Source organism: Vipera ursinii (assembly GCF_947247035.1).
Source record: "Vipera ursinii genome assembly, chromosome: 4".
Classification (NCBI taxonomy): domain Eukaryota; kingdom Metazoa; phylum Chordata; class Lepidosauria; order Squamata; family Viperidae; genus Vipera; species Vipera ursinii.
In genome coordinates this window covers 51,794,219-51,820,179 of record NC_139514.1, presented here as the reverse complement: position 1 = coordinate 51,820,179, position 25,961 = coordinate 51,794,219, and the positions used below count along the sequence as shown (strand labels likewise).

At 44.3% G+C, this 25,961-nt stretch overlaps 1 protein-coding gene across 1 annotated transcript; it reads left to right on the top strand.

Moving 5' to 3' along the window:
* The first annotated feature begins 3 nt into the window (after positions 1-3).
* LOC310639520 (WD repeat-containing protein 73-like) lies at positions 4-23,646 on the top strand. The gene is made up of 9 exons (XM_083361270.1): positions 4-80; positions 2,304-2,371; positions 3,252-3,340; positions 5,547-5,635; positions 14,058-14,125; positions 15,763-15,927; positions 16,608-16,677; positions 16,806-16,924; positions 23,113-23,646. Exons 1-9 carry the CDS (start codon positions 22-24, stop codon positions 23,352-23,354), a joined length of 969 nt encoding a protein of 322 aa, XP_083217396.1. The 5' UTR covers positions 4-21; the 3' UTR covers positions 23,355-23,646.
* The last annotated feature ends 2,315 nt before the right edge of the window (positions 23,647-25,961 follow it).

The window sequence follows — 25,961 nt, the reverse complement described above, 5'->3', positions numbered from 1 at the left end:
GTGGCCGCGGCTGCTTCCGCCATGGAGGAGGAGGAGGAGGAGGAGGAGGAGGAAGCATGGTTGATGGACTCTCTCAGGCTGTGAGTCGCCTTCCCTGGCCCGGAGGGGAAAGACAATTCCCATCCTCCCCAGCCAAGCCTCCTCCCCGACCTGCCCCAGAATGATGGGAGTTCTACCCTCGTGCCTGGGAGGGAGGGAGGGAGGGAGGGGATCCTCGGTGGGTGTGAAGCGCCCCCCCAAGCCTTCCCCTCCCCCATGTCTCCCCCCCCCACACACACACACTCGACTTCAGTCTCTCATTTTAGCCAAGCGGGGTTTCGTTTCCAAATTCGAGCAAAAAGAAAAGAAGAAATAGGGGAGCCGTGATAGCATGTTCCAGTATCTGAGGGGCTGGGCCAGGTTGTTCACCAGAGCACCAGAGGGCAGGACGAGAATCAATGGTTGGAAACTGAGCAAAGAGAGAATTGAGGAGAAACTTCCTAACAGTGAGGACAATTAACCAGTGGAAGAGCTTGCCTCCAGAAATTGTGGGTGCTCCATCACTGGAGATTTTTAAGAAGAGACTAGACAATCACCTGTCCCAGATGGTGTAGGTTCTCCTGCTTGAGCAGGGGGCTGGACTAGAAGACCTCCAAGGTCCCTTTCCATTTCTATTACTCTATTCTATTCTATTCTATTCTATTCTATTCTATTCTATTCTATTCTATTCTATTCTATTCTATTCTATTCTATTCTATTCTATTCATCTTGGATCCCTTTCCGATCCTTTCAATGGGCGATGCATTGAACGCCACCCTGAGAAACAACTGGCTGATGGGAGGGAATGGATGGGGTGGGGCGGGGAGGGGGGGTGTCTGTTCCTGGCTTTGCCATTGCATTAGTCCTTGCGATATCATTGGATTGCTAGACTAATGAATGGGGTGCTTTCAAGGTGCCTCCCACCCACCCCTCCGAACCCCCCCTTTGCCATTGGAGTGGTCAAGCAAAGGTCAGTTGCAAGCCGGCTTTCCCACCAACTGCTAACCTTGACTGGCCATCTTGGTCTGTTTTTTTCTACTCCCAGTCTAGCTTGTTGGCCTTTCCATTCATTATGTGCCTTCAAGTAGATGTCGACCATTAACTACCCCATAGTAGATTTTCTCATGACAAACCAGGTTATGTTGTGGCTTTTCAGTACTGTGTGAACTCAGAAAATGGCTTAATTTGGGGACCTGTTTTAAGTGTTACTTAAAACCACAATAGAGACCAGAATTTCCACTGCTAATCAAATCACTTGTTAAGTGAGTCGAGTTTAGCAATTCACTGCCATAGCTAACTGAATCACCTGTTCCTTAAGCAAATCTGGCTTCCCCTCGTTGATCCTGCTTGTCGGAAGCCAGCTGGGAAGATTGCAAATGAAGATCACATGACCCCCTAGTCAGCACAAAGTCAGTTGCCAAGCACCCTAATTTTGATCACCCACAGGCAAGCTGTTATGGCTGTAAATGTAAGGACCGTCCATAAGTCACTTTTTTTTAATGCCATTGTAACTTTGAAAACACAGGGACGCGGTGGCTCAGTGGGTTAGGACACTGGGCTTGTCAATCAGAAAGTCGGCAGTTTGGCGGGTCGAATCCCGAGTGCCGCATAACAGAGTGAGCGCCTGTTACTCGTCCCAGCTTCTGCCAACCTAGCAGTTCGAAAGCACGTAAAAATGCGAGTAGAAAAATAGGGACACCTACGGTGGGAAGGTAACAGCATTCCGTGCGCCTTTGGCATCTAGTCATGCCGGCCACATGACCACGAAGACGTCCTCGGACAAGCTCTGGCTCTTTGGCTTTGAAATGGAGATGAGCACCGGCCCCTAGAGTCGGAAACGACTAGCACGCATGTGTGGGGGAACCTTTACCTTTACCTTTAACTTTGAAAAGGTTGTTAAATGGTTGTAAGCCAAGGACTATCTGTAGTTACCAGCATGAGTCTTGCCTTGAAGTGCTCCATCTACTGATGATCTTGCTTATTATTGCACTATTCCAGGAGTCTTCAAACCTGGCCCTTTTGTGACCTGTGGACTTCAACTCCCAGAATTCCTCAGCCAGGCACATGTGCCTGGCTGAGGAATTCTGGGAGTTGAAGTCCACAAAGTCATAAAAGGGCCAAGTTTGAAGATCCCTGCACTATTCAGACAACCCCAAGGTTTGCAGGTCCAGGTGATGCTCCCCTGTTCTAGCCTCAAAATGGGAGCATTGCTGTCTTCAGTGGGGCAGACCATTGATTCTTGACCCTTCTAAATATTCCTCCCCCCCCCCTTTCAACTTGCTTAGATACAACGGCCTCCATCTCTTTGAACTTCCCGGGCCCACCAGAGTCATCGAATGGACAGGGGACCAACGTGAGTGACCGTTCATTGCCTTTCAAGGTTTGACCTGGATGAGTTGGGGGCAGCTGCTGTGTGTGGGGGGGGGTTCCTGAGAAGGGTTTTTTTTTCCCAGGGTTCCACATTTCCATGCCATGGAGATGGATCGTGATTTCCTCCACCATCTGCCTCTCTGGTAGAGTAGATCATGAAATGGGATCCCCTTTCTGGGAAGGCTAAGTTGAAAATAATTGCTCCGATGGGCTAGGTAAGAAGAGGGCTTAAAAATGTGGGTTCCCAGTAAGCACAGGTAGTCCTCAACTTACAACCAACACTGGAACCAGAATGAGTGTAGCTAAGAAGGGGTTGTTAAGCGAGCTGGAGTTTATGAACTTTTTTTTGCCATGGATCAGTGGTGGGATTCAGCCGGTTCCCACCACTTTGGCAGAACCGGTAGCTAATTTTTTTGTTGCCCAGGCCCAGAATGGACTTCCAGAAGCGGCATCCACAGAGAGAACCAGTGGTTCACATATTTGAATCCCACCACTGCCATGGTTGTTAAGTGAATCGCTAGTGGTTAAGTAAATTATGTGGTTGTTAAGTGAATCAGGCTTTTACCCATTAACTTTGTGTGTCAGAAACTGGCTGGGAACATTGCAAACGATTATCACGTGATCCCAGGAGCCATAAATATTGCAAATATGTGTGCCCATAGCCAAGCACCCAACTTTTGATCACATGACCGTGGGAATGCTGCGATCATTGTAAGTGGGAGGACAAGTTGTAAGTCACTTTTTTCAGTGCCATTGTAACTTTGGTTCCTAAATGATTGGTTGTAAGTTGAGGACAACTTGCAATGTGGCCACCTTGCCTGATGACATTGCAACACTGAGAATGACTGTGATTCTCTCCCCAGGCATTTGTGTCGCTGGATACGAGAACGGGAGCAGGAACGAAATTTTGCAACTCCTTCTGCCTCCCAGGCTGCTTGCAAAACAAAATAAGGTAGAGACCACACTGGAAAGGTTGTCTGCAAGGTGGCGGCTGCAAAAGGGTCGTGTGGAACTCACCTCCACTAAATGGAGGGACTGCTGTTAACTAAGCTGTTAACTTAGATGGCTTTTTAGGGAGACTGGATGAATTCACCCAGGATAGAAAACCCAATATCTGGATTTGCATTACGGGTAATGCTTGGCAATTGAGCAAGACATTTTCAAGTTAGTTTTGCCCCATTTTACAATGTTTCTTGCCACTGTTGTTAAGTGAATCACTGTCGTTGATAAATTAGTAACGTGGTTGTTAAGTGAATCTGGCTCCCAATAATAATTAGTCCTGTAATTCTATAGTCCAGTGATGGCGAACCTTTTTGACACCGAGTGCCCCAAAAACGCGCCCCGCCCTGCCCACCCACAAGGCCGCCTCCCGCCTCTAAGGCCTAGGCGGCCCTGTAGCACCATGGTGGCCACGCCCTCTGCCCGTGACATGCAGCATCATCTGCGCGCGATGGGGCGTGAGGGCGGAGTCTTGTCCCTGCTGCCCAGGTGCCATGTCCTTGGCTGCACTGCTCCGTGTGGGCCGTGCCTGGGGGCAACTCTCCAATGGGGGGGTTGCTGTTGTGGAGGGGGCCGCGGGGGGAGGCGGGGCTGGGGCGACGGTGCGCATGCCCACAGAGGGCTCTGCATGCTGCCTCTGGCACGTGTGCCATAGGTTCGCCACCACTGCTATAGTCCATATAATGGCTTTGCTTGATTTTCTCTTCTTCCAATAACATTCCCTTTTGCCAACCTTAAATTAATACAGTTCTTATTATTTGAATAAATGACCACTAAATATAAACATTTTCTCATGTTTCTGTAAATAATAGCCACCGGAATATAAAGCTTCTTTTCTCATTGATCATCTTGATTGCCTTGTCATAGATCCTGTTTACAATTTTTTTTAAAAAAAATATAAACCCAGACAACGCGCTGTCTACCAAATATTAAGGAGATTTATCTTAAAAATCAATAAAACATTTAAAAAAAACCAAGAATCTGGCTTCCCCCTTGATTTTGCTTGTCAGAAGGTCGCAAAAGGAGATCGTGTGGCCCTGGGACAGAGCAACGGTCATAAGTGTGAACCAGTTGCCAAGCGTCTGGATTTTGATCACATGATCGTGGGGAAGCTGCAAAGGTCGTAACTGTGAGAAATGGTCCTAAGTCCCTTTTTTTAGTGCCGCCGTAATTCTGAACGGTCACTAAATGTTGTAAGTCGAGGACTACTTGTATATAGGAAGTATCGGAAGACAGAAGTATCACCCCAAGCTTAGCCAGCAACCCAGAGCCTCTTGCCCAAACTGATACTCTCCAAATATGAGGATTACAACTCCCATCATGCTGAATGGTTATTGGACCCGTATGTAGCCCAGGGTAGATATAACAGCTCTCGGGGTCCCCACGGTCACATGATCAAAATTTGGGCACTTGATGATCAGCGTGTATATTTATGACAGTTGCAGCATCCTGGGATCACGCGATTGCCCCTTGCAAACTGCCCAGCTAGTCTTTGACAAGCAGTGGGGGGAAGCCATGTGATTCACTTAACAATGCAGTGATTCACTTAACCACGGCAACAAAGGTAAAACAAGGTGTGACTCATTTGACAACCACCTTGTTTGAAGCATCTAAAAAGTATAAATCATTCCCCACCATTCAGTTAGAACTGAAGAAGTGTCTTGGATGAGAAGCGAAATGTTTTCAAGGCAAAAAAACACACAAGAAAGTCAAGTTGTCTTTTGGAAAAGCCATGCTTAGCAACGCAAATTCTGCTCTCATTCGTGGTCGTAAATCAAGGATTACCTGTACTCAGCTATCCCAGTGGACCAAGAGGGACTCTGCTTCTCTTTCCCACAATCAGCCAAAATCATCTCGATGCTACCAGTAGCCAGAAGCACCAGCAGGGTACAGCCAGTGCAGATGTTAACTTTTTCCTTTTTATTTTATTTATTTTATTTTATTTTATTATTTTATTTTATTTTATTTTATTTATTTATTTATTTTATTATTTTATTTTATTTTATTTTATTATTTTATTTTATTTTATTTATTTTATTTTATTTTATTATTTTATTTTATTTTATTAAAAAGTTGTACCCAATGTTATCTTGCTTTTCTGGTCTGTTTTATTTTCTTTCAATATGATGAGTGGATCCTTGGACTTTTTTTTTTTGCAGGGCTTATGTCCGGAGAGAGATTTCAAGGTTGAAAGGGGTGGAATCTGTGATCGCCCCATCTACAGGCTCAAACACGTCCCGGGAACCAGGTAGGTGATTTAAGAGCCTTGTTGATGACTTGAGTTAGGAATGCCTTGGTAAGGCTACACTTGGAATACAGTATCCAGTTTTGGTCACCACGATGTAAATAAGATGTTGAGACTCTAGAAAGAGTACAGAGAAGAGCAACAAAGATGATTAGGGGACTGGAAACTAAAACATAAGGAACAGCTGCTGGAATTGGGTATGTCTAGTTTAACGAAGAGAAGGACTAGGGGTGACATGATAGCAGTGTTCCACTATCTCAGGGGCTGCCACAAAGAGGAGGGACTCAAGCTGTTCTCCAAAGCTCCCAAAGGCAGGACAAGAAGCAACGGATGGAAACTCATCAAGGAGAGAAGCAACCTAGAACTAAGGAAAAAAATTCCTGACTGTTAGAACAATTAACCAGTGGAACAACCTGCCTCCAGAAGCGGTGAATGCTCCAACACTGGAAGTTTTTAAGAAGAGACTGGACAGCCATTTTGTCGCGGAACAATTAACAGTCTGACCAGAGATGGATGGACAGTGGTTGATCTGCATGGTCAATATCAAAGAAAAGAAATCCAAGACATATTCTATAGTAAAACTTTTAATGAGAAAACAAAAGACCCAGACTGACCACATTCTCTCATGAGGCAGAAGGAGAAAGGTAAAACTGAAACTGAACTTTTTTTTTTAGGCCTGCGCACAAAACAGTTTAAAACGAAAACATTGGCTGGACATAGCTGGAGTCACTATGGTTACAAGATAAGATAAGGTGCAGAGCAGAAAGATGTACAATTAGGAATGAGCGAAGCTGGCAAAACTAAAAAAACATGCAGTGACATCCCCTTCTTTTGTCAGCGAAGCAGAAAATCAGATAAGGCACATCTTCATGCGCAGGTACTCGTGTTGGGCTGTAGGAAGTGGTTTGTTCAGCATATCAGCAATTTGGTCATGTGTAGGCACATACTGCAATTTGACAAAACCTTGTTTAACTGCTTGTCTTATATTTTGGTAACGGATGTCAATGTGTCTAGACCTGGAACCTGTAAAGCGATTCTCAGATATATAGACCACAGATTCGTTGTCCTCCATCACAGTGATTGGTCGAATCGGAGGTTTCCAGATATCTGTGACTAAGGCATCAAACCACGTTAGAGAATTACATGCATCTGAAACACAAGCATACTCAGCTTCTGTAGAAGAACAAGAAACAAAATTCTGTTTACGCACATGCCAGTAAACAGGACATCCATTCAAAAACATCATATAACCTGAAGTGCTTTTACGTGATTTCTTATCAGTTGCCCAATCTGAATCTGCATAACAACATAACTCTGCATAGTCAGTATGTGTGGGTTCTAACAATAACTTCATGTCTTTGGTGTGTTTTAGATATCTCAATAATTTCTTAACACATGTCCAATGAAACTGTTTTGCCTTTCCTACATGTCGTGATAGGACATTAACACTAAGTGCAATGTCAGGTCTAGTCCAACTACTAATATATAGCAGCGACCCAATGACTGAGCGATAAAGTGTTTGATCCTCGAACTCAGGACTCGGTTCATGTGTCAAGTTATGAAAATCAGTTTGCATGGGTATACTCACAGGTTTAGCATCCTTCATGTTGCAGTGATGCAAGAGTTGTTCAATCTTATCTTCCTGTGTAAGACTGAACCCCTTCTGAGTTTTGGTAACTTGAACACCTAAATAAGTGTTAATATGTCCTAAAGACCTCAATGTGAAAAACTGTTGTAAAGCGTTAGCAAAACATTCACTCATCTGCTTATTTGGACCAATATAAACAATATCATCAACATAAACAAGAATTATCTCATATCTATTATCAGATCTTTTTGTAAACACGCATTCATCTGTTTCGGACTTAATAAAGCCCATTGAATTTAGTTTGTCAGAAAGACATAAGTACCACATTAAACCAGACTGTTTCAGACCATAAAGACTTTTGTGTAGAAACCAAGTATCCCCTTCTTGCTGTCGGAAACCTGGAGGACCTTTGACATAAATTTCTTCATCAAGATCAGCGTGTAGATAAGCTGTTTCAACATCAAACTGGAAAACCTCTAGACCAGACATGTCAAACACAAGGCCCGGGGGCCGGATCCGGCCCGCAAAGTGGTTTCATGCGGCCCACGAAGCCATCCTGGAAACAGTGAGGGAACGGCCCCCTCTGCCTTGGCCCTGACCCAGAGACCCTCCTCCTGCCAGAGACCCTCAGATCTGTCCCACTCCTGCCCAGACCCCCACAGGCACCCTTGATGCCAACGATGTAGAGCTGGCCACGCCCACCCAGTAGGCCATATGCACTTTAGCCACGCCCACCCAGTAGGCCACGCCCACCCTGGCCATACTCACCCGGCCCACTGAGGGCAACCGCAATGCTGATGTGGCCCTCAATGAAATTGAGTTTGACACCCCTGCTCTAGACCAAGGATAGTTGCGGTGGCTAAGGCGATTTTCACACTCTCCGTCCGCACTGTGGGTGAATAGGTATTTGTATAGTCCTCAGGATAAAGTTGAGCGAAACCCTGGGCTACAAGTCTGGCCTTGTACAACGACTCACCATTTGGCTTCTTTTTAATTCTGTAGACCCACCGAGTGCCAATAACTTTCTTGTTTGCTGGAGGGTTTGCAGGTGTAAACACCTGAAGTTTCTTTAGACTGTCCATTTCAGCCTGCATTGCCTCAAACCATTTATCTTGCTCTGATTCAGGAAGATGTTTGATTTGTGTGAATGTCTCAGGAGGAAGTGTAACATTACAGATCAAAGGTAAAGGTGCTTTCGTTACTTGCCACGAATACCATTTTGGAGGAATTCCCTTTGTGGTCCTCTTGGAACGTCTTGGAACAACTGTCCATTCTTCTTCCGTTTCGTCCTCGTCTTCATCGCCAGCAGCATTGGCGGCTTGCGGAGACGGAACAGTGGGTTGAGAAGAACTCATGGAAGGAACATTCGCCTGTGCATCATGACCATCAGGCTGCGTGGCATCAGCAGCATCATCTCTAGGAAAATAAACTCCAGGATCGTTAGAATGAATCCTGGACCAGACAGCATCTTCCTCAAAAATAGCGGATTGTGAAATCACTATTACATGATGAGAGTCAATATATTTGCTCCATTTTGAATTATCATCAATGCCCATATATCTCATCCTTTTTGCTGCAGGACCCCCTTTCTTTCTTTGGGCTAAAGGAATATTGACCATAGCATAGGAACCAAAAATATGGAGACGTGAGAGGTCAGGCTTGTGTCCATATAACATGTAATAAGGGGTCTGATTTATCACACTACTCCAAGTGCGGTTGATGATATGGTTAGCATATTTGATAGCTTCACCCCAGTATGGAAGACTGAGGTTAGCATCTTCAAGAAGACAACGCATCATGGTTTGCAGAACTCCATTTCTGCGTTCTGCCACTCCATTCTGAGCTGGAGTGTAAGGAGCTGAGGTCTGGTGTAGTATCCCACTCTTAACGCATCCAGTCCTGGAAACGCTGAGACATGAATTCAGCACCACGATCACTCTGAATTCTGGTAATGCTGACTTCGAATTGGGTATAAACAAGATTGGCAAAGTCTTTAAAGATCTGAAAGGTCTCAGATTTTTCTCTCATAGGAAATACATAACCATATCTAGAGTAATTATCAACAATTGTCAAGAAATATCTTTTACCACCAATTGTTGGTGGAAAAGGACCCACTATGTCAGTGTGAACCAAATCAAAAATGCGTGTTAACAGGCGTGTAGCACGTTTTGGAATTGCTGCTGCTTTAGATTTGGCTTTCTTGCAGACAGCACAGTCCAAGAACACCTTACACCCCTTTAGATCCAAACCTCTTATGAACTCTGGCATCTTCTTCAGAACACGGAAACTGGCATGACCCAATCTTCTATGCCACTTATGGATACACCTGGAATGCAAGGGTTTACCTGTTAGTGAATTCTCAACATTAGCATTTTTATTAGGAACCTCAGGCTTGCTGTGAGCAACCTGTGTCTTATTTGTCCTTTTATTGGCTTTAGGAGCCTTTGAGTTAGCAACAGGATCTCTCTCTGGGACATCTCTCACTAGGCCTGTGCTCTCCCTTTTTGGAGCTTGTATACTTGCCTGCTCTTGCGGCTTAGACTTTGGTTTTAAGTAATAAACACCACCAATCAACATGGTTTCAGCAACAATTTCTCCATCTTTAACTACGTAACTTGCTCTTTTGAGATGGTGTACCTGGAATTTTGACACCCTAGACAAGTGACTCTGACTAAGCAAACTATTATTAGCTGATGCTACGTAGTACACATCGGGAATGAATGCACCGAGCTCTTCAATGTAGACAGTTCCTTTTCCCATGACCTGAACAGGATGATTTGAAAAAGAGTACAGTTCACAAAGTTCAGGCTCGTGCATCTCTGTGTAAAGCTCTTTTCTGTAGGTAACATGTAATGCTGCTCCGCTGTCCAAAGTCCAAAGCAGGCGTCTGTCATACTCTGGTTGAGGCTGTGGATCGTTTCTTACAACCAATGTGGCAAGTGGAGCTTGAGGATCATGCCTGGGACCACGACCACGACCTTGTCGTCCGCCTCTACCTCTGCCTCCTCTGGAATCTGTTCCTCTGGGCTGGTACATGGCGGGTGCGGGAAACCGTTGGGGACAATCCCGGGTGGCATGTCCCACACGATTGCAGATGTAGCATCTTGGCATCCTTGGAACGTAGGCTCTTCCACGGAAGGGACGCTTCACTGGAGCCTTCAATGCAGGTGGTTCCCTTAAATATGGCGCGGCTTGCATAAGTGCCTCTTCTTCGGTTAAAAGTCTGCATACATGATCCACTGTGCGTTGAGCAATAGGCACTTGATTAATCTTAGAAATAGCATCTTTCCATTCATAATTCAAAGAGTTAATGATAATGCTGATCATTTGAAAGTCATCAATAGGATAGCCTTTTTTACCCAGTTCTTTTCTTATTCCTCTCATTTTAGTTAAGTGTTCTCCAATATGCTCACCAGGTTTTAATCTAGAACCACAGAACTCAGACAAAAGCAAACATGTAGACTCAATGGACGTAGGCCGGTAGCATGCTTCTAATTGAGCCCAAATTTGTTGGGCAGTTGCATCTTGTGAAAAAGTGAGCTGCAATTCAGTGTCCATGGACATCAATAACGTTGTGCATGCTCTATTATTCAAGTCCCATATGTCAGGAGGCCATGGCTGGGCAGGAGGATTAAACACCATCACATGGGTACCTTCTCTACAAAGCAAAAGTCCAACTTGACTGACCCATGCCCTGTAATTCTGTCCTGACTGCTTCAGTTTTAAATCACCAGCCAGTGGTACAATAGAGGGTGCCTGTTGAGGAACATGCAATTGGGGTACTGGCTGTGCAGGTTGTGCAATTGGGACTTGGCCTGCAGGAGGCGCTGGTTGTGCAGGCTGTGCCATCCGGACATAACCAGCAGGGGGCACCAGTGGCACCTGTGCCAAGGCCTGTGGCAGTTGCATTGAAGCTGCTACAGGTACTGGTGCTGGGGGTGGCTGTACTTGAGTTGCAATGCCACCCTGGCCAGCAGAGGGTGCTGGCGCTTGAGCTGCTACATTAAGTTGGCCTGCAGTCAGCACTGGCCTTTGTATTTGAGGAACCAGTGGAGGCTGCAGTTGGGGTGAAGACTGCTGTGCTCCATCTGAGACAGGAACTTTAATAGTAGCAGTATTAATAGGCATTCTAGCTGAAGCTCTCAATGAATGAGAAGGTGTGGCAGCTTGGAGCGATGCCTGCTGAAGGGATATCTGTGAAACTGCATTCTGCATTCTTTGAAACAGAAAACAGTCAGGCTCCCATTCGTCTGACACAAGATTCCACTGTGGGCGTGCCTCTGTCTTTGAGGGAGAAGGCAAAATGGCGATCCCTTGTGGGTGTGGCTTTGCTTGTGAAGAGGGAGGCAAAATGGCTGATTCTGAAAACTGAATGCCAGCAGAGGTTCTCCCATGCTTTTCATACCATGCTGCACACAACTTTGCGTTTAGCAGATCCTTCTCTAAAATTTCAATTTGTTCATAATAACTGCAAAGTCTTTGCTCAGGGCTTGAAGGATAATGGCTCACCTCCTTCCCTAGTGAAGCCTTAGGTCTAGCACCAAATCTCTCATAATCAGCCTGATCCCCATGAGCAGAAGTTACAACTTGGGGCATCAGCTTGAGAGTCTGTAAAAACAGAAAATGGTGAAACTGACCTTGGCTCAGATGCTGCTTCTCCAAGACGTTTAGCCGATGACAATGGAGTCTGTAAACTTAAAGGAAGATCTCTCTGTGGAACGGCTGCCTCCTCAGCAGAGGGATAACCGGCCTTTTTCTTTCTGCTTTTCCTGGGCATATTTGCAATTAATCACAGCCTCCTCTAATTGCCTATCAATAAATCTTGAAAATAAAAATAAACCATCCTCAGGGACCAAATGTCGCGGAACAATTAACAGTCCGACCAGAGGTGGATGGACAGTGGTTCATCTGCATGGTCAATATCAAAGAAAAGAAATCCAAGACATATTCTATAGTAAAACTTTTAATGAGAAAACAAAAGACCCAGACTGACCACATTCTCTCATGAGGCAGAAGGAGAAAGGTAAAACTGAAACTGAACTTTTTTTTTTTTAGGCCTGCTGCACAAAACAGTTTAAAACGAAAACATTGGCTGGACATAGCTGGAGTCACTATGGTTACAAGATAAGATAAGGTGCAGAGCAGAAAGAGATGTACAATTAGGAATGAGCGAAGCTGGCAAAACTAAAAAAACATGCAGTGACACATTTGTCCGAAATGGTATAGGGTCTCCTGCCTGAGCAGGGGGTTGGACTTGAAGACCTCCAAGGTCTCTTCCAACATCATTATTGTTCTTATTGTTGTTCTTATTATTGTTATTAGAAGGCCTAAAAGGAGAAGCAAGAACTATATTTGAAAGAAACATTACCGGCCCTTAGGCATGGGTGCTAGCCTGGGCCAGAGATATGGTGGTCTTGTGAATACACTGGTGACTTTCCCATATTGCACATGCCATGAGGTGGTTGACGGGACTGTGATTTTTAGGCTCTCAAACATTCAGGATGCTAATGTGCGAGTAGACACAGGACCCTCCCCCAAACCAATAATCAAGGCTCACTGCAGTATTTGTGTAACTCTGTGCACTATAGGAACTCCTGCAGACAAAAGAATGCCCTTATATTTATATATTTCAGGAAAGGAGGAGAAAATTATAGTCACACATATGCGTAGCTAATAGATGATGTAAGCATGAATATTAATCCGCAAACCTCATGTTACAGATAGTCCTCGACTTACAACAGTTCATTTAGTGACCAAAGTTACAATGGCATTGAAAAAAGTGACTTATGATTGCTTTTGACTTACAACTGTTGCAGCATCCTCATGATCACGTGCTTAAAATTCAGATGCTTGGCAATTAACTCATATTTATGACGGTTTCAGTGTCCCGGGGTCATCTGATCGCTTTCTGACAAGCCAAGTATCGGGGAAAGCCAGATTCACTTAACAAACCTGTTACTAACTTAACAACGGCAGTGATTCACTTACAAATTTTGGCAAGGAAGGTTGTAAAAATGGGGCAAAATTCACTTAACAAATGTTTCATTTAGCAACAGAAATTTTGGCTTCAATTGTCGTAAGTCGAGGACTACCTGTACTTCAAGCAAGAGTTGTTATAGTCTTAATAAAAAGAAACACATCAGTTACATTGCCATAAAATTTTGATAAAGCGTACAGAGAACTGAGGACTTCAAGGCTGCCTCAATTGCCACACATTCCTTCTATGTTTCTTATCTGCTTTCCTCGTATTCATCCTGGTTTAAGGATACCCAGCATGAATCTCCATGGCCCTCTGTGAATTCAACAGACCCCACATCAAGTCTTTCTGGGGCCCCTTCAGAAGATCACCAAGTCCTCATGTTTCACGGGACAGAAGTAAGACATAATGAAGCAGTTAAGTTGGTTTCCCACTCTTTTCTGAGCTCAAAGCCCAGGTTAACCTGAAATTGTTGCCACATTGTTCACACATTTCTGAATAAGATTGGCTCACATGCTAGTGACTCTCTACTGCATCATTGCCTGTGGAATTCATTGCCACAACATCAGAGGATGGTTCCACCTTGGATGGCTTTGAGAGATATGCAACCAAACAAAACCTATGTTGTATCATAGTAGGTCATCTGTGGTGTTCAGGCTAGAGCTGTTCCCACCAACATCCTAACCCACCAACTGTCCAATCCAGCTTAGCTTTTTTTAGAGCAGTGTTTCTCAACATCAGCAACTTTAAGATCGATGGACGACAGCTTCCAGAATTCTGTGTTTTTTGCCCTTCTACTCCATCCATCTCAAAGTGGAATTATCTTCATCACTCGGTTTCTTCTTGATTTGTGCTTTCAGCTTGCTGGTAACCAGTGGCCCACCAGATAGTGCTCTGCAGGTTTGGCGTGTGGAATCAGATGAAACAGGTAGGTGTTCTGTTCCAGCCTACAACCGGCCCTGTTTGAATGTCAGGGACAACCCCTTTTTATAGTCAACAGGTAGGAAAAACCCAACCAAATTTATTTACAAAGAAATCAAAAGTTCAAACAAGAGTTAAACAAGAATAACAGACCAGGACTCTAGCAGAAGATCTTCAAACGGTTGCCTTCAGCAACCAGCACCTCCCACACCTTCCCCTTTTATCAGCAATCCCAAGGCGTGGCTTCTCATTGCCTTCTCCTCTCACCGAGTTGCCTCATTGCCTTTCTCTGTTCTACTCTGCTAGATTGCCTCCTGCACCTAGCGTCCCTGAATAGATTCAGCTGTGAATCATCTTCATCCAATACCTCGTGCTCACACGGCTGAGTCTGATGAGGAACATGACGGGAGGGGCCAGGCTGAGAGTCCTTCAGTGCATCAGAACCTCCCTCTGACACCAAAGGCTCTCCAAACCCCTCCTCCTCCTCCTCTTCAGAATCATCCGACTCGGCTGCCGGAACTACAGGCTGATGCTGAATCACAACAGTATGCTTCCAAGCAAATGCTTTGCTTCCCAACTGGGTTTCAAATTTAGGATGGCCAATCCCCACTCAAAGTTTGCAGGGACAAGGATGAAAAGTTTTCTCATTCCCACAATTTAATTCATTGCTTTTCTAAAGAAGACAGCCGAGTCTATCTTCAGAACAAAAATTTCTCCCAACTGTTAGCATAAACCAGTGTTTCTCAGCCTTAGAAACTTGAAGATTGGGTGGACTTCGATTCCCAGAACTCCAAAGCTAGCTGTGAGACACACTGGCACAAACAATGCCAATTGTGTGAATTTTGAAGGAATATCTGGTTTGGTGAAATTGAATGGGGGGGGGGGAAACTTCCCGAAAGCTTTGCACATCGCCCATCTCTTCCAGGCTGATGTTGGATGATGTTTGTTCACCCCTGACATCTTTCCCGTTCTACTCCTTTGAGGATACAAAAGAAAGCAGGAATTGCTTTTCGTCTGGCCTCGCCCTTATCATTCTTGACAAAAGTGCAGCTCACCAGTGCTCAGAAACTGGTGCTTTTCTCAATGTCAGTATGATTTCAGCCAGGCACCCAGTAGAACAACCAGGATTAAAAAAAAAAGCTAAGCTGCAATCTCCAAAAGGGAGAGAAATTGGAGAAAAGTGATGCTTTGGAAACTACAGGCAGTTCTTGACTTACAACGGTTTGTTTAGCGACCATTCAAAGTTACAGTGCCACTAAAGTGATTTACGACCGTTCCTTGCCCTTACGGCCATCGCAGCATCCCCAAAGTCACGTGATCAAAATTTGGATGGAGTGTATTTATAACAGTTTTGGGGTCTCCAGGGTAACGTGGTTGCCATTAATGACTTTGCCAGGCAGCTTCTGACAAGCAAAATCAATGGGAGTGGGAAATGGATTTGCATAATGACCATCTGATTTGCTTAACTATTGTACTGATTCGCTTAACAACCATTGCAAAAATTATCATAAAATTGAGTGTCTCATTTAACAACCACTTTCCTTAGTAAGGGAAGTTCGGTTCCCAATTGGGTTCATAAGGACTACTTGTAGATGGAAATTAAGTCTTGTGGAAATTCTTATTTTTTCCTCTCCTCCAGCCTAGATGTGATTAAGCTACTGAGTGTCATCTCTCCCACAAAGACAGAAGATACGTCCTGGTCCAAAATTGCAACCAGCTGTGCCAAACAAGCCTGCATCCTCCATGGGCAAAGAATCTGCAATCTCCAAATGATGGAAGTTGAATCGGGGCAAAATCTTTGGGTGGCAGGTAGACAATTTGATTGAAAACCCTCTGCAAAATCCCGAGGGTCCATTTCTTAGAAACACAACTTCCCCAGGGGTTAGAAATAGGGAGATATGCTAGTTGTGGTTTTTTTTTCTTATTTCTGTTTCTCTTTTTGATTCTTGATCTCAGGTTAAATTCAAGGGAACAGGAAGGAGAATGAATAGACTTTAATGTGTGTATCTTTGATTTTCATCCCACCTTTTTTACTTTATAAGTAACTCATGAGAACAAACATATGTAACACATTTTTCTCCTATTTTCCCCACAACAGTCGTTTGAGCTGGGTTGGGCTGAGAGAGAGTGACTAGGCCAGGGGTAGGCAACCTTGGCTCTTTTATGACTCGTGGACTTCAACTCCCAGAATTCCTGAGTCAGCATGGCTCAGCTTGGAAACCTCTCCCTTTCCCCTCAGCATAGCTGATTCAGGAATTCTAGGAGTTGAATTCCTTGAGACATAAAAGAGCCGAGGTTACCTACCCCTGGACTAGGCCAAAGTCATCCATAAGGCAGGACTAGAACTCAGAGCCTCCTGATGATGCTGAAAGATCCCCCAATGACATTGTCTGCTTTTCTGATCTTGCCCCCTATTGAAATAAATACTAAATAAATGATTTTTGAGTCCCTTTTCTTCTGATCCAGTTATTTTGAACTGGATCTGGCAGTGCTGCTGTGCAAAAGAATCAGCGATGCCAGAAATGTTGACACTTGCCATGGCAACCTCCAGCCAATGAGGTTAGGAGGAACTCATGATGTCATTAAGAATGATTTTGATTTGCCTTTGAAAAACAACAACCAGTCATCTGATTGCCTACACATCAGGGCCTCTCCTTGGCTGGCCTCGTTGTGTTGACGGACATCAGATACCCCTCCAGCCCCTTGAAAGTGGCCCAGTGCTGCGTTCCCACCCCTAACCTCCGGGGGGCAGATTTCCTGTCCATCAGCTTTGCTCCTGTACTGGGCAACACCTTAGCGGTGTCAGGTAAGCTGTGATGGGGCTTCGTTTGGCAAGGCCGCTAGCTGCTTTTGCCGCCATCAGTCTTTTTTTTTTATTGAAAAGTTTTAACATACAATTTTTCTTTAAGAATCCCCCCTCCCCCTCCCTCCTCCCTCCCCCCCTCCCTCTACCCCCTCCCCCCCTCCCCCCCCCGACTTCCCAGAGCTAAATACAAGGTATATATATAAAAAAACAATCATAAACAACCATATACTAACAACCATAAACTCTAAAATCCATCACTCTCTAGCTTATATAGGATAAGACAAACCTTAATAATATTAAATATATATAAAGAAACTAAAATAGAAAAAGAAAAAAAGAAAGAAGACTTATTCAAATGCTACATGAAACTTCTTAACCCTATACTTGTTCTGGACAAACTCAATCCATTTTCTCCATTCCATAATATAACGTTCTTGCGAGTGATCTTTCAAATAGGCCGAAATCTTCGCCATCTCTGCCAGGTCGGAGACCTTTAAAGTCCACTCTTCTATGGTCGGCAGTTCCTCTTTCTTCCAATACTGACCTATCAAAAGTCTTGCTGCCGTAATTAAATTTAACATCAACTTAGTGTCCACAACCGTAGCATCCGTAATTATTCCCAACAAAAAGAGTTGCGGACAAAACTTTATCCTTTGCTTAAAAATCTTCTGCATATTCCACCAAATTTTTATCCAAAGAACCTTGATCTTTTTACAAGTCCACCATACATGAAAATATGTTGCATCTTCATCCCCACATCTCCAGCATTTTGGCTGATAGTTCGGATACATACTTGCAAGCTTTTTAGGATCTAAATGCCATCTATAAAACATTTTATAAAAGTTCTCTCTTAAGTTTTGAGCTTGTGTAAATTTTACGTTCCTCACCCAAATCTTTTCCCACGTGTCCATTGTAATAACTTCCTGGATGTTTTGGGCCCATTTTATCATACAATCCTTAACGAGTTCTGTTTCTGAATCAATCTCTATCAATGCAAGATATATCCGTTTAATATGTGCTGGTCCCTGATTTCTAATTTGCTTCATCAGATTTTCATCAGTCATTGTAAAACCATTTTTCTGATCTTCTTTCCACCTGGCCCGTAGCTGAGTATATTGAAACCAATTTTGAACAATCTTCTCATCTCGCAAGAGAGTATATGGCTTCAAACACCAAACATTTCTTTCCAAGCTTAAAATCTCCTTGTACGTAGTCACATCATGTTTGAAACCAGCATGTATATTTTCTATTGCGTGTTTTGGAATTGCCCACAATGGTATCTTACAATCTAACTTATGTCTGTACTTCTTCCAAACTCTCAGCAAAGCCTGTCTTAAAATATGCACTCTAAACACATTATCTACCTTCTTATCATACAACAAATATGCATGCCAGCCAAACAGCAAGTCGTGGCCCTCAAGATTTAATAATCTCTCTTGTGTCAAATTAATCCAATCACTTATACCTGCTAACGCAGCAGCTTCATAATATAATTTAAAGTTAGGCATTTTAAGACCATCTCTTTCATGAGTATCCTGTATAATCTTAAGTTTAACTCGTGGCCTTTTCCCTGCCCAAACAAATTTATTGATACCTCTCTGCCATTCCTCCAAATTGGAATCTCTTAAGAACCGGTATCATTTGAAATAAAAATAAAAATTTAGGCAGGACATTCATTTTTACTGCTGCTATTCGCCCCAACAAAGACAATTGCAGTTTTTCCCAACTCCCCATTTCTTTTTGGATTTTTCCCCATAATTTTTCATAGTTATTTTTATATAATTTTGTATTAGAGGGCGACAAAAACACCCCCAAATATTTAACCCTTTTGACAATCTCAAATCCAGTTAACCCTTCTAAAAGGGCCTTTTGCGATGCTGTCATGTTTTTAGCCAAAATTTTAGTTTTCTGTACATTAACTTTAAATCCATAAACCTTCCCATATTGCATTATTATCTCCATCAGGTCCACAACAGAGTTCTCCGGCTGGGTCACTGTAACAACCAGATCGTCTGCGAACGCTCTCAATCTATAATCCTGGTCTCTAATCTGTATACCCTTAATTCTTTCCGAATTTCGTATTTTTACCAATAATATCTCCAATGTTAACACAAATAACAAGGGCGATAACGGACACCCTTGCCTTGTGCCCTTCTCAATATTACATACTTCTGTCAAACTATTGTTAACTATTATTCGGGCTGTTTGTTTTTGATATAATGCCCATTTTGTCTAAAACTTTCATCAAAAATTGCCAATTCAATTGATCAAAAGCTTTTTCAGCGTCTAAAAAAATTAGCGCCGCAGGGATCTGGTTGTTCCTTTCCAAAAATTCCAACACATCTACTATATGCCTCACGTTATTTTTCATTTGCCTACCACTAATAAACCCAGTTTGATCCCCATGAATCACCCGTTGCAGAACCCTCATCAATCTATTAGCCAACACCTTAGCAAATATCTTATAGTCTGTATTTAAAAGTGATATCGGTCTATAGTTTTTAACTTGAGTAACATCTTGGTCTTCCTTCGGAATCAAAGAGATAAAGGCAGTTCTCCAAGATGGAGGCACCTTTCCCCCTCGCTGGATTGTCTGGAACAGTTCCTTTAACGGTTTAACCATCTCTAATTGTAAATTTTTGTAGTAGGCCGCCGTCAAACCATCTGTACCTGGCGCTTTATCTACCTTCAGTTCCTTAATTACTGTAAGTATTTCTTCTTCTGTAATCAGTTGATTAATCTCCTCTTTTTGTACTTGTGTAAGCACCGGGATGCTAGCATTCTCCAAATATTCATCAATGTCTTTTTCATTAATCTTCTCCTTAGCATATAATTTAGAATAAAAATCCACAAAGGCTTTCTTAATAAAATCCTGTTGAAACACCATTTTTCCCTTGTGTTCAATTTTGTCTATGTTAGAAGCCCTCTGCTTTTTCCTTAGTCTATAAGCTAGCCATCTGCCTGGCTTATTAGCATTGCAAAAAATATTATGCCTGGCAAACCTCAAATTGGTTGCCACTTGATCAGCCATTAATTTATCAAATTGTCCTCTTAATAGCTTAATAGCCTCCTTAGTCTTCACATCCAATGGATTCAGAATCAAAGCATTCTCTTTTTCCTTAATTTCATTCTCCAATTCTTTCCTTCTAGCTTCCAAAATACGTCTATGTTTATTGTTCATATATATCAACACTCCTCTTATATAGGCCTTGCTAGCATCCCAGACCATATCCATAGATGTATCCTTATTCATATTAAGTTCAAAAAAATCCTTCATTCGCTGTTTACACTCTTCAACATTTTTCTGGTTTCTAAACAAATTCTCATTTACGCGCCACGAGCGCCTCTCTCTATTATCCTTATTAATCTCTAACCATACTGGGCTATGGTCAGAAATAGCTCTTGCACAAATCTTCACCTTTTTAATCCTAGAAAAAAAATCATTAGTCAACAAAATAAAATCAATCCTAGAAAAAGATTGATGTCTATCAGAAAAAAAAGTATAATCCTTTTCATGCGGGTGTATGTCACGCCAAATATCTCGCAATTCCAAATCATCCTTCATTTCAAAAAAAGACTTTGGCAATCTGGCATGACACGGAATACGCTTAAAAAAGCCAGCCTTGTCCATCTGTACGTCCACTACACCATTCCAATCCCCCATAAAAATAAACGATTTGTAATCCAACTGGGTAAGCTTTGTATGAAGTAAACTAAAAAAGTCAGCCTGTTGTTGTTGTTGATTAGGGGCATACAGTCCAACTAAAAGCGTTTTTTTGCCTTCTAGCAACAAGTCTATCATTACGTATCTTCCATGCTTGTCTGCTTCAATTAAGTCCGCTGTTATGGCACTTTTAATATAAACAACCACTCCATTTTACTTATTCATTGCAGAGGCAACAAAGTGCGTACCCAGTCTTGAGTTCAATAAAAGCTTTTGGTCCATAGCCCTAATATGCGTTTCTTGCAAACATATAACATCAGTCTTAAATTGTTTTAAATATAAAAAAACTTTCTTTCTCTTCTGAGGCGAGTTCAATCCATTAACATTCCAAGTCAAAAATTTAGTCGCCATTCTTATCGCCCCGAAGCTTTTGGAGCACCTCACCAATGGCCTTGCCGTCTTTAGGCCGCGCTCCTCCCACTGCCTCGCTGTAAGTGCGTTTTGAAGATTCCAAAAACTTCTGCTGGTCTTGTTCTTTTACTTGTTTTGCTCTTTTTAAAGCAGCACGCGTCACCCTCTGCTCTCCAGCGTCAGCCAACAAAGTTATAGTTTGATCCACTCCTACACCATTCTCCTCTGTCTGTCCATCTTCAGCCTCTTGAGGTTTCCCTTCTCCAGATCCCTTTGCTGCTTCCAGAAGTGATAGTGGGGTTGCTTTTAAAACATTATTGTAGAATTCACGCGCCTGTGCCACAGTTACCAGACGGTATCTTTTACCTTCATGCATTACCACCAGCCCTACTGGAATCTCCCATCTGAACCTTATGTCACGTTGTTTAAGTTCCTGCACCAAAAATGCAAAGTCCTTTCTTCTCCTTAAGATCTTTGGAGGGATTTCCTTTAAAACCAAAACTTCTTGGTCAGCAACCACTACTTTAGTATCATAGACAGCTTGAATAACTTCATCTCTAATTTCTCTTTTTGTAAAATAAACCACCACATCTCTGGGAAGCTTCCTCTGTCTGGCAATCCATGAGTTTACATGAAAAACTTTATCCATACATGCCTTTATTTCAGATGCTGGCTGACCCAATACTGCTTCCAGGGCTTCAGAAATCAGCTGCTTTAAATCTTCTTTAATATTTTCTTTTAAGCCCCTAATTCTAATAGCATACTGCATCTGGTAAAACTGAACAAGGCTTAACTCTCTGTCCGCTTTGTCTTCATTCTCCAATACCTTAACTTCTAGTACAGCATTTTTTGAGTCAAATCTTCCACTTTTTCTTCCAGGCCTTGTACACATTCAGCCACACTTTCCACTGTAGACAGAATGTCTACCCTCATCGCACTAAATTTCTCTTCCATCCTCTCATCTATTCTCTCCTCCATTTTCGCCAGTTTATCACTCAATGTTACTAAAATTACCTGGGCATGCTTTTCAAGGGCATCTTCTAAATCTTTCGATGTCAATGCAGCAGGAGGAAGCAAGGCTTGCAACGATGTCTGTTGCACCGGAGAAGTTCCAGCACTCCGAAGAGTTTTTGAAGGAGGTTTAGCCGCCATCTTTTACTTTCACTTGTGACGCACTTTCACTTTAAGTTTAAAAAGTCCATCAAGCTCGAGAGTAAAATATAATAATCCTCTTCACCTTTTCCTCTTGTACCACTCTGCCTGCTCCTTTTATTCCATAGTCCTTCCTTCAGGCAGGGGTGGTCGCAAACGGCTGGCTCTGCTCCAAGAAATCCGGAGCAGAGACGCTGACCAGCTGGGAGCAACCCAGGCTACGGGGGAGTTCGATCCTTCAGCCGCCCAAGCTACAAGCTCAGGCGGCCCCGGAGAACTCGACCCCTACCTGGGGCCTCACCCCCTCCTCTTCTCCCGAGGAGGGGGCTTCAAATTCACCTGAACAGCTGATCGGCGCTGTTTCGGGTGAAAATTACTCAGCTGAGCCGCGGGCAGCCCGGGAAGGCTGTCTCCGGCGCCGCGCAGCCACCGGAAGTCCGCCGCCATCAGTCTTATGGGGTCTGCAGGGGTGGGTGGTCCAAGGAGCAACCTAAATGAAGCCCCAATGTTCAGAGGGGCTCAGCTGGGTCATGTCACCTGTGGGTCACAGCTTCCTTCTCCTATTGTCCCCATAAGAACAACCCAATGAGGTAGGTTGGGCTGGGAGAGAGGGACTGATCCAAGGTCACCCAACTGCCTTTCATACCTAAAGCGGGACTGGAACTCACAGCCTGCTGATGACTGAGTCAGTCACCCAGAAGCTTTTATGCCTAAAGCGAGACCAGAACTCATAATCTCCTGGTTTCTAGGTCAGGACCTTAACCAATAGACCAAATGCTCCCTTTTCTTGATTTCCCCCCCCCCCCGGTAACCCTCTGGGTTGGGACTTTGGGTTTAATAAAGAACATGTTTTTTCACACCCTTTTCCCCTCATGTGCCACCCCCCCAGTTTCAACCCACCCTTCTGTCTCTCTTCCACTTTTCCAATGAGGCATTTACTTGCATTTCTCATTTCTTCAAGGTTTTGACGGGACCGTTCAGGTCTACAATACAAAGGACTGGGATTCCTCAAGGCAGGAAGCCAAACCGGTATTCATTCACAAAGGACACACCTTTGGCACCCCAGGCAAGGATGGGGGCAGTCCAATGGTCACCACCCACACTTGGCACCCTTGGAAGCCCCAAACATTACTCTCGGCTGCAAGCGATGGATCACTGCACGTGTGGGACTGGTCTGACCTTCGAGCAAGTGAGCCAGTCTGACCCCCTCTGTCTCCCTTGCCTTGGGGAATGTCCTCTGAGGTCCCCTGCAATCCCTTCCCTTCACCACGTATCCTGGAGTCTCTGAATCTAATGATATTTGGGAATAACCTTGGGAGAGAGAAGGAAGAGCTGGATGGCTGAGCATCTCATAGACCAGTGATGGCGAACCTTTTCGAGACCAAACTGCAACCCAAAACCCACTTATGTATCATTGGGTGCCGGGTGGGCTTGGCCCATTGGGTGGGCTTGGCCCATTGGGTGGGCATGGCTGCAGTGGTAATGGCAGACTGGATGGGACTAAAAAGTTCAATCCATTCCAACTTTTTAAGATTTTTTTTCCCTGAGAGAAGTTGAAATTGATTGAACCTTTTGGGGTTTTTTGCACACAGCGGCAGAGGCCTAAAGCGAAAAGGTTTTAGAAAACCCAGCTGGAGGCCTAGGACTGGGGCGACGGTGCGCGTGCCCACAGAGAGGGCTCTGCGTGCCGCGTGTGGCACGCATGCCATAGGTTCACCACCACGGTCATAGACATTTGGTTAGTTTAGGGTTTCTCAACCTTGGCAGATGGAAGATGCGTGGGCTTCCACTACCAGAATTCCCCAGCTGGCACAGATGAACTACTGCTCCCAGGATCTCCCAGCTGACATAGGAGAACTTTTTACCAAAGACTGACCATGAAGCTGGATAACTTGCTGCTCCTTTGAAGCTATATCACAGCTTTCTGAAACTGTTGTTAAGTCCACCCATTTACAAACACACAGACACACACACATACATACATACATACATACATACATACATACATACATACACACACACATTCTGGACAGCTGACACGTGGCACGCTTACTATCCCTAACTGCATTCAGTTTCAGATAGCATATGGTTTCTTTAAGTGAATTGGATCCCATAAGAATTGGTTCAGATTTGCTCCCGTTTCAGCAGCTTCTCTCACTTTGGAAAAGTGCCCAAGGAAAATACATTGGATTCATTAATGTTTATTTTTTATTTTCTTTAATTAAGCAAAAGCCGAAAGACATAATGATAGGAAAAAAAAAGACAGGGCCAACAATAGAAAAAAAGACTACCTGGTTGATCCTGCCAGTAGCATATGCATAAGTAGCATAAGTACACATGGGCCTTCCTTTCCTTTGGCCAGTCCCCGGCCACCCCCACCAGCCTGGCCTCCACTAATTCAGGATTCCTTTTTGTAATGTCTTGAGGGACGACAGCGAGACAGCAGGGAGGTTCAAAACAACAGCGTTTATTTGGGCAGAGGTCCCGGGCGAAACAATGCCGGGAATCTCTCTTATTTATAGTAAACTGGGATAGCAACAGTAACTCTCAAAACCAATAAACAGGCAAGAATCTCCGGCCAGATTAGGACGCCCAATAAGCAGGGGACCGGCTGCGGCTGAGGCGGCTTGTTGCCGGGGCCAGCTGGCAGTTTTGACAGCTCCGGCCGAACTGCGCATGCGCGGCTCTGTGGAGTTTGACAGCTGTCAGTGTACTGCACATGCGCGGCAGTTGGACAGCTGTCAGAGTCGGCCGGTTTGACAGCTGTCATTGCACTGCGCATGTGCGGCAGTTTGACAGCTGTCAGAATCGGCCGCTCGCCGCGTGTGTGGGGGGGAATGCCGCGGCAGCCATTTGACGGCTGTCAAACGGCTGCTGGGGATGCCTTATGAGTGTGAGGGGTTGTTTTGTGTCTGAATATATAACACCTTTGCTTGTCAAAGCGGAAAAAGGCCATCATTTCTCCACTCGACATAAGGGGAGAAACGGCGCATAAGTCTGTCAATGCTCTGGTCACTGAGGAGCACCAAAAGGCTGTGAGAGATGAACAGCGGATTTAAAAAGTGAGTGTATGCGAAGACAAGGCCAAGGAACAGACAGCAGCCAAAGAGCAACATCATCAGAATTTTGGCTGCCGTCCATAACCAATGCAGAACCTTCCTTTCCTTTGGCCAGGTCCCGGCCACCCCCACCAGCCTGGCCTCCACTAGTTCATGCGTCAGGACGCCCGCTGGCATCTGGTTCTCCTGGTCCAGCCGCACAAACGTGGCCTGCTGCATGCAGAGATCCTGTTGGTTTTGCAGATCTTTGATGCGCTTCCTCCTGTCTTCTCTGACTTTCTGAAGATCTGTAACTTTCTCCTTCAGTTGGCTAGAATGGATTTTCTCCACATGGAAGCTGTGCTCCACCTCAGCCAGTTTGTCCTCCAGATTACGCAGGGACCTTTGAACCTCTGACGGAAGGTTCCGCATCTCTTCGAGGTCGTCCTCTTGGCCAGGCTTGTCGTCTTTGAAGACGGCCACTTGGCTGGTGGCCTCGTGCATTTCCTCGTTGAGGTCTTCGTTGGCTTTCACCAAAGACTTGTTCTGCAGCGCTAATTCTTGGATCGCCATGTTGGCCTGGTCCAGCTTTTCTCTGATGTCCTCCACCATTTTCTGCAGGTGTTCTATTGTGGACTTAAGGTCATTCACTGTGTCCCAGAGAGAATTCTGCTGCCCTTTGATGCATTCCTTGTCTTTGAGAAACATCTGATTCTCAGCATCCAAGCAGGCTAAGGTCCCTCTCAGTTCCTCTACCTGGAGACGGAGACTC